Source organism: Oncorhynchus gorbuscha, unplaced genomic scaffold (genome assembly GCF_021184085.1).
Source record: "Oncorhynchus gorbuscha isolate QuinsamMale2020 ecotype Even-year unplaced genomic scaffold, OgorEven_v1.0 Un_scaffold_4653, whole genome shotgun sequence".
Lineage (NCBI taxonomy): Eukaryota > Metazoa > Chordata > Actinopteri > Salmoniformes > Salmonidae > Oncorhynchus > Oncorhynchus gorbuscha.
This window is the reverse complement of record NW_025748625.1, coordinates 20,001-30,000: the sequence shown is the minus strand read 5'-3', so window position 1 is coordinate 30,000 and position 10,000 is coordinate 20,001. Positions and strand designations below refer to the sequence as shown.

Below are 10,000 nucleotides of genomic sequence, written 5' to 3'. Positions count from 1 at the left end.
GACCTGCTGGACGACACAGTGAAGCAGCTGATTCCTGCCGTCTCAGACTACATACTGAGTAACCTACGGGCCGTAGCACAGTGAGTAACACACACACACACACACACTACATACTGACTAACCTACGGGCCACAGCACAGTGAGTAACACACACACACACACACACACACACACACACACTACATACTGAGTAACCTACGGGCCACAGCACAGTGAGTAACACACACACACACACAGACTACATACTGAGTAACACACACACACACAGACTACATACTGAGTAACACACACACACACACACACACACACACACACACACACACACACACACACACACACACACACACACACACACACACACACACACACACACACACACACACACACACACACAGACTACATACTGAGTAACCTACGGGCCATAGCACAGTGAGTAACACACACACACACACACACACACACACACACACACACACACACAGACTACATACTGACCTACACACACACACACACACACACACTACATACTGAGTAACCTACACACACACACACACACACACACACACACACTACATACTGAGGTAACCTACGGGCCACAGCACAGTGAGTAACACACACACACACACAGACTACATACTGAGTAACACACACACACACAGACTACATACTGAGTAACACACACACACACACACACACACACACACACACACACACACACACACACACACACACACACAGTGTTATACACACACACACACACACAGACTACATACTGAGTAACCTACGGGCCATAGCACAGTGTTATACACACACACACACACACACACACACACACACACACACACACACACACACACACACACACACACACACACACACACACACACACACACACACACACACACACACACACACACACACACACAGACTACATACTGAGTAACCTACGGGCCATAGCACAGTGAGTAACACACACACACACACACACACACACACACACACACACACACACACACACTACATACTGAGTAACCTACGGGCCATAGCACAGTGAGTAACACACACACACACACACACACACACACACACACACACACACACACACACACACACACACACACACACACACACACACACACACATACTGAGTAACCTACGGGCCATAGCACAGTGAGTAACACACACTGTTATAATAACCCCAATGGTTTATATTATAATAACCCCAATGGTTTATATTATAATAACCCCAATGATGTATATTATAATAACCCCAATGATGTATATTATAATAACCCCAATGGTTTATATTATAATAACCCCAATGATGTATATTATAATAACCCCAATGATGTATATTATAATAACCCCAATGGTTTATATTATAATAACCCCAATGATGTATATTATAATAACCCCAATGATGTATATTATAATAACCCCAATGGTTTATATTATAATAACCCCAATGGTTTATATTATAATAACCCCAATGGTTTATATTATAATAACCCCAGTGGTTTATATTATAATAACCCCAATGGTTTATATTATAATAACCCCAATGGTTTATATTATAATAACCCCAATGGTTTATATTATAATAACCCCAATGGTTTATATTATAATAACCCCAATGGTTTATATTATAATAACCCCAATGGTTTATATTATAATAACCCCAATGGTTTATATTATAATAACCCCAATGGTTTATATTATAATAACCCCAATGATGTATATTATAATAACCCCAATGGTTTATATTATAATAACCCCAATGTTATTCACTCAGCTGGTTTATATTATAATAACCCCAGTGGTTTATATTATAATAACCCCAATGGTTTATATTATAATAACCCCAATGGTTTATATTATAATAACCCCAATGGTTTATATTATAATAACCCCAATGGTTTATATTATAATAACCCCAATGATGTATATTATAATAACCCCAATGATGTATATTATAATAACCCCAATGGTTTATATTATAATAACCCCAGTGGTTTATATTATAATAACCCCAATAGTTTATATTATAATAACCCCAATGGTTTATATTATAATAACCCCAATGTTATTCACTCAGCTGGTTTATATTATAATAACCCCAGTGGTTTATATTATAATAACCCCAGTGGTTTATATTATAATAACCCCAGTGGTTTATATTATAATAACCCCAATGGTTTATATTATAATAACCCCAATGATGTATATTATAATAACCCCAATGTTATTCACTCAGCTGGTTTATATTATAATAACCCCAATGGTTTATATTATAATAACCCCAATGGTTTATATTATAATAACCCCAATGGTTTATATTATAATAACCCCAATGGTTTATATTATAATAACCCCAATGGTTTATATTATAATAACCCCAATGGTTTATATTATAATAACCCCAATGGTTTATATTATAATAACCCCAATGGTTTATATTATAATAACCCCAATGGTTTATATTATAATAACCCCAATGGTTTATATTATAATAACCCCAATGGTTTATATTATAATAACCCCAATGGTTTATATTATAATATCCCCAATGGTATTCATGTATCTCTCTCTCTGTCTCGCTCTGTCTCTGTCTCTCTCTCTTTCTGTCTCTCTCTCTTTCTGTCTCTCTCTCTTTCTGTCTCTCTCTCTTTCTGTCTCTCTCTCTTTCTGTCTCTCGCTCTGTCTTTGTCTGTCTGTCTCTGTCTCTCTGTCTCTCTCTCTGTGTCTCTCTGTCTCTGTGTCTCTCTGTATCTCTCTCTCTGTCTCTCAGCTGTGTGAATCTGCACAACCAGCAGCATGTCTTGGTGATGTGTGCTGTGGCCTTTTACATGATGGAGAACTACCCTCTGGATGTAGGAGCCGAGTTTACTGCTGGGGTTATACAGGTTAGTACTGCTGGGGTTATACAGGTTAGTACTGCTGGGGTTATACAGGTTAGTACTGCTGGGGTTATACAGGTTAGTACTGCTGGGGTTATACAGGTTAGTACTGCTGGGGTTATACAGGTTAGTACTGCTGGGGTTATACAGGTTAGTACTGCTGGGGTTATACAGGTTAGTACTGCTGGGGTTATACAGGTTAGTACTGCTGGGGTTATACAGGTTAGTACTGCTGGGGTTATACAGGTTAGTACTGCTGGGGTTATACAGGTTAGTACTGCTGGGGTTATACAGGTTAGTACTGCTGGGGTTATACAGGTTAGTACTGTAGTACTGCTGGGGTTATACAGGTTAGTACTGCTGGGGTTATACAGGTTAGTACTGTGGGGGTTATACAGGTTAGTACTGCTGGGGTTATACAGGTTAGTACTGCTGGGGTTATACAGGTTAGTACTGCTGGGGTTATACAGGTTAGTACTGCTGGGGTTATACAGGTTAGTACTGCTGGGGTTATACAGGTTAGTACTGCTGGGGTTATACAGGTTAGTACTGCTGGGGTTATACAGGTTAGTGCTGGGGTTATACAGGTTAGTACTGCTGGGGTTATACAGGTTAGTACTGCTGGGGTTATACAGGTTAGTACTGCTGGGGTTATACAGGTTAGTACTGCTGGGGTTATACAGGTTAGTACTGCTGGGGTTATACAGGTTAGTACTGCTGGGGTTATACAGGTTAGTACTGCAGGGGTTACTGCTGCTGGGGTTATACAGGTTAGTACTGCTGGGGTTATACAGGTTAGTACTGCTGGGGTTATACAGGTTAGTACTGCTGGGGTTATACAGTAGTACTGCTGGGGTTATACAGGTTAGTACTGCTGTAGTACTGCTGGTACTGGTTATACAGGTTAGTACTGTAGTACTGCTGGGGTTATACAGGTTAGTACTGTAGTACTGCTGGGGTTATACAGGTTAGTACTGCTGGGGTTATACAGGTTAGTACTGCTGGGGTTATACAGGTTAGTACTGCTGGGGTTATACAGGTTAGTACTGCTGAGGTTATACAGGTTAGTACTGTAGTACTGCTGGGGTTATACAGGTTAGTACTGTAGTACTGCTGGGGTTATACAGGTTAGTACTGTAGTACTGCTGGGGTTATACAGGTTAGTACTGCTGGGGTTATACAGGTTAGTACTGCTGGGGTTATACAAGTTAGTACTGCTGGGGTTATACAGGTTAGTACTGCTGGGGTTATACAGGTTAGTACTGCTGGGGTTATACAGGTTAGTACTGCTGGGGTTATACAGGTTAGTACTGCTGGGGTTATACAGGTTAGTACTGCTGAGGTTATACAGGTTAGTACTGTAGTACTGCTGGGGTTATACAGGTTAGTACTGTAGTACTGCTGGGGTTATACAGGTTAGTACTGTAGTACTGCTGGGGTTATACAGGTTAGTTATACAGGTTAGTACTGCTGGGGTTATACAGGTTAGTACTGCTGGGGTTATACAGGTTAGTACTGCTGGGGTTATAGTACTGCTGGGGTTATACAGGTTAGTACTGCTGGGGTTATACAGGTTAGTACTGCTGGGGTTATACAGGTTAGTACTGCTGGGGTTATACAGGTTAGTACTGCTGGGGTTATACAGGTTAGTACTGCTGGGGTTATACAGGTTAGTACTGCTGGGGTTATACAGGTTAGTACTGCTGGGGTTATACAGGTTAGTACTGCTGGGGTTATACAGGTTAGTACTGCTGGGGTTATACAGGTTAGTACTGCTGGGGTTATACAGGTTAGTACTGCTGGGGTTATACAGGTTAGTACTGCTGGGGTTATACAGGTTAGTACTGCTGGGGTTATACAGGTTAGTACTGCTGGGGTTATACAGGTTAGTACTGCTGGGGTTATACAGGTTAGTACTGCTGGGGTTATACAGGTTAGTACTGCTGGGGTTATACAGGTTAGTACTGCTGGGGTTATACAGGTTAGTACTGCTGGGGTTATACAGGTTAGTACTGCTGGGGTTATACAGGTTAGTACTGCTGGGGTTATACAGGTTAGTACTGCTGGGGTTATACAGGTTAGTACTGCTGGGGTTATACAGGTTAGTACTGCTGGGGTTATACAGGTTAGTACTGCAGTACTGCTGGGGTTATACAGGTTAGTACTGCTGGGGTTATACAGGTTAGTACTGTAGTATTGCTGGGGTTATACAGGTTAGTACTGCTGGGGTTATACAGGTTAGTACTGCTGGGGTTATACAGGTTAGTACTGCTGGGGTTATACAGGTTAGTACTGCTGGGGTTATACAGGTTAGTACTGCTGGGGTTATACAGGTTAGTACTGCTGGGGTTATACTTAGCTGGGGTTATACAGGTTAGTACTGCTGGGGTTATACAGGTTAGTACTGCTGGGGTTATACAGGTTAGTACTGTAGTACTGCTGGGGTTATACAGGTTAGTACTGCTGGGGTTATACAGGTTAGTACTGCTGGGGTTATACAGGTTAGTACTGCTGGGGTTATACAGGTTAGTACTGCTGGGGTTATACAGGTTAGTACTGCAGTACTGCTGGGGTTATACAGGTTAGTACTGCAGTATACTGTACTGCTGGGGTTATACAGGTTAGTACTGTAGTACTGCTGGGGTTATACAGGTTAGTACTGTAGTACTGCTGGGGTTATACAGGTTAGTACTGTAGTACTGCTGGGGTTATACAGGTTAGTACTGCTGGGGTTATACAGGTTAGTACTGCTGGGGTTATACAGGTTAGTACTGCTGAGGTTAGTACTGCTGAGGTTATACAGGTTAGTACTGTAGTACTGCTGGGGTTATACAGGTTAGTACTGTAGTACTGCTGGGGTTATACAGGTTAGTACTGTAGTACTGCTGGGGTTATACAGGTTAGTACTGCTGGGGTTATACAGGTTAGTACTGTAGTACTGCTGGGGTTATACAGGTTAGTACTGCTGGGGTTATACAGGTTAGTACTGCTGGGGTTATACAGGTTAGTACTGCTGGGGTTATACAGGTTAGTACTGCTGGGGTTATACAGGTTAGTACTGCTGGGGTTATACAGGTTAGTACTGCTGGGGTTATACAGGTTAGTACTGCAGTACTGCTGGGGTTATACAGGTTAGTACTGCAGTACTGCTGGGGTTATACAGGTTAGTACTGTAGTACTGCTAGGGTTATACAGGTTAGTACTGTAGTACTGCTGGGGTTATACAGGTTAGTACTGTAGTACTGCTGGGGTTATACAGGTTAGTACTGTAGTACTGCTGGGGTTATACAGGTTAGTACTGCTGGGGTTATACAGGTTAGTACTGCTGGGGTTATACAGGTTAGTACTGCTGAGGTTATACAGGTTAGTACTGTAGTACTGGGGTTATACAGGTTAGTACTGTAGTACTGCTGGGGTTATACAGGTTAGTACTGTAGTACTGCTGGGGTTATACAGGTTAGTACTGCTGGGGTTATACAGGTTAGTACTGCTGGGGTTATACAGTTAGTACTGCTGGGGTTATACAAGTTAGTACTGCTGGGGTTATACAGGTTAGTACTGCTGGGGTTATACAGGTTAGTACTGCTGGGGTTATACAGGTTAGTACTGCTGGGGTTATACAGGTTAGTACTGCTGGGGTTATACAGGTTAGTACTGCTGGGGTTATACAGGTTAGTACTGCTGGGGTTATTAGTACTGGGGTTATACAGGTTAGTACTGCTGGGGTTATACAGGTTAGTACTGCTGGGGTTATACAGGTTAGTACTGCTGGGGTTATACAGGTTAGTACTGCTGGGGTTATACAGGTTAGTACTGCTGGGGTTATACAGGTTAGTACTGCTGGGGTTATAGGTTACTGCTGGGGTTATACAGGTTAGTACTGCTGGGGTTATACAGGTTAGTACTGCTGGGGTTATACAGGTTAGTACTGCTGGGGGTTAGTACTGCTGGGGTTATACAGTTAGTACTGCTGGGGTTATACAGGTTAGTACTGCTGGGGTTATACAGGTTAGTACTGCTGGGGTTAGTACTGCAGGGTTAGTTAGTACTGCTGGGGTTATACAGGTTAGTACTGCTGGGGTTATACAGGTTAGTACTGCTGGGGTTATACAGGTTAGTACTGTAGTACTGCTGGGGTTATACAGGTTAGTACTGCTGGGGTTATACAGGTTAGTACTGCTGGGGTTATACAGGTTAGTACTGCTGGGGTTATACAGGTTAGTACTGCTGGGGTTATACAGGTTAGTACTGTAGTACTGCTGGGGTTATACAGGTTAGTACTGCTGGGGTTATACAGGTTAGTACTGCTGGGGTTATACAGGTTAGTACTGTAGTACTGCTGGGGTTATACAGGTTAGTACTGTAGTACTGCTGGGTTATACAGGTTAGTACTGTAGTACTGCTGGGTTATACAGGTTAGTACTGCTGGGTTATACAGGTTAGTACTGCTGGGGTTATACAGGTTAGTACTGTAGTACTGCTGGGTTATACAGGTTAGTACTGCTGGGGTTATACAGGTTACTAATCCACCTCTCTCTCCCTCCGCCTCCCTCCACCTTTATCTGGCTCCGCCCCCCTCCACCTCTCTAGATGTGTGGTGTGATGGTATCAGCCAGTGAAGACTCCACCCCCTCAGTGATCTACCACTGTGTGTTGCGTGGGTTGGACGCCTCCTGCTGTCGGAGCAGCTGTCTCGTATGGACGGAGAGGCACTGGTTAAACTGAGTGTCGACCGGGTTAACATGCAAGCCTCACAGAGCCATGTCTGCACTGGGACTCATGCTCACCTGCATGTACACAGGTAACATCTACCTATACCTAGTATCATCTAACTAACGCTAGCTAGCTTAGCCCTGCATGTACACAGGTAACATCTACCTATACCTAGTATCATCTAACTAACGCTAGCCAGCTTAGCCCTGCATGTACACAGGTAACATCTACCTATACCTAGTATCATCTAACTAACGCTAGCTAACCTTAGCCTGCATGTACACAGGTAACATCTACCTAGTATCATCGAACTAATGCTAACTAGCCTAGCCCTGCATATATGTAGTTCCAAGGCAACAAACTATTAGACATTATTATAACAATGTAGAGGCTATTGCTATCGCTAACATAACAATGTAGAGGCTATTGCTATCGCTAACATAACAATGTAGAGGCTATCGCTAACATAACAATGTAGAGGCTATAGCTATCGCAAACATAACAATGTAGAGGCTATAGCTAATATAGCTAACACTAACATAATAAAGTAACTAGCTAATGCTAACAATTCTAAGAATCCCCTTTCTTCCCAGGACAGGAAAACAAAGATTCCTCTATGACCAATTAACTACCCCAATCGTACAAACTCCTCCCTCACAAACTAGCCTTGGTGTACCAGTCTGTTTAGCTAACATTCCACATTTGCAATGACAAGAGTACAAGGTGTGGAATGTTAGCCAGACAGACTGGGTACCCAGGCTACCCCCCAAAACCAGCTTTGTCTATGAATAAAAATAACTTTTCCATCAAACAATCGTTTAATAATTTAATAATCACAACGAATCACCCTCTCATCCTCCCAGCGGTCGTACCTCAGCGTCGGGGTCAGAGGTTAGAGGTCAGGGGTCAGAGGTGACCTCGGGTCCTGTTGCTTTCTCCTCAGGCAAGGAGAAGGCCAGCCCTGGTCGCCCGGCCGGCGCTGTCGACCCTCAGGCCCCCGACAGCGAGTCTGTCATCGTTGCCATGGAGAGGGTATCTGTGCTCTTCGACAGGTAGGGGTTGTGACGACAACACAGTCTACACACTACACAGTCTACACACTACACAGTCTACACACTACACAGTCTACACACTACACAGTCTACACACTACACAGTCTACACACTACACAGTTTTGATGGTTTACCATAGCAACAGACTGTTGTATATCTGGTGTGATGGTTTCTCATATTAACCATAGCAACAGACTGTTATATATCTGGTTTGATGGTTTACCATAGTAACAGACTGTTATATATCTGGTTTGATGGTTTACCATAGTAACAGACTGTTATATATCTGGTTTCTCATATTAACCATAGCAACAGACTGTTATATATCTGGTTTGATGGTTTACCATAGCAACAGACTGTTATATATCTGGTTTGATGGTTTACCATAGTAACAGACTGTTATATATCTGGTTTCTCATATTAACCATAGCAACAGACTGTTATATATCTGGTTTGATGGTTTACCATAGCAACAGACTGTTATATATCTGGTTTGATGGTCTAACAATGTTACCATAGTAACAGTCTGTTATATATCTGGTTTGATCTTTTTGGTTTCTCATATTAACCATAGCAAGACTGTTATATATTGTCTATTGTCTAACAATGTAGCCAGTCTTTTTGGGGGGTTGTCTATTTTCTAACAATGTAACCAGTCTTTTTGGGGGGTTGTCTATTTTCTAACAATGTAACCAGTCTTTTTGGGGGGTTGTCTATTTTCTAACAATGTAACCAGTCTTTTTGGGGGGTTGTCTATTTTCTAACAATGGACCCAGTCTCACAGTTGTTTCCTGATGTCTGGTTCTCCATGTCCGTTACCTCCGATATTTCCTACATTTGTTGTGCCAGGGTCCGTAGGGTTTTACCCAGCGAGGCACGGGTGGTGGCCAGGATTCTTCCGCAGTTCCTGGACGACTTCTTCCCTCCGCAGGACGTCATGAACAAGGTCATCGGAGAGTTCCTGTCCAATCAGCAGCCTTACCCACAATTCATGGCTACTGTCGTCTACAAGGTCAGTGTGAGAATGGTGGACAGTAAAGGTGGGTATGTAACAGACAACTCACTCTCTCTTTCGCTACCCCATCTCTCTCTCCTTCCCTCTCTCTTTCGCTATCTCTCTCTCCTTCCCTCTCTCTTTCGCTACCCCCCATCTCTCTCTCCCTTCCCTCTCTCTTTTGCTACCCCCATCTCTCTCTCCTTCCCTCTCTCTTTCGCTACCCCCATCTCTCTCTCCTTCCCTCTCTTTTTCGCTACCCCCATCTCTCTCTCCTTCCCTCTCTCTTTTCTACCCCCCATCTCTCTCTCCTTCCCTCTCTCTTTTCGCTACCCCCCATCTCT

At 42.9% G+C, this 10,000-nt stretch overlaps 2 protein-coding genes across 2 annotated transcripts in view; both read left to right on the top strand.

Annotated features, from left to right (window-relative positions):
• Positions 1-7,622, top strand: part of LOC124028678 (huntingtin-like) — an 8,505-nt gene extending 883 nt beyond the window's left edge. Inside the window, exons 2-4 of the mRNA XM_046340680.1 lie at positions 1-80; positions 2,789-2,903; positions 7,488-7,622. The exon at positions 1-80 is cut by the window's left edge and continues 111 nt beyond it. Coding sequence (XP_046196636.1) covers positions 1-80; positions 2,789-2,903; positions 7,488-7,622 — 330 coding nt within the window. The remainder of the gene's footprint in view (positions 81-2,788; positions 2,904-7,487) is intronic.
• A 1,806-nt stretch (positions 7,623-9,428) lies between these two features.
• LOC124028677 (huntingtin-like) overlaps positions 9,429-10,000 on the top strand; it is a 5,162-nt gene continuing 4,590 nt past the window's right edge. Inside the window, exon 1 of the mRNA XM_046340679.1 lies at positions 9,429-9,674. Within this exon, the coding sequence (XP_046196635.1) occupies positions 9,429-9,674 (246 nt within the window). The remainder of the gene's footprint in view (positions 9,675-10,000) is intronic.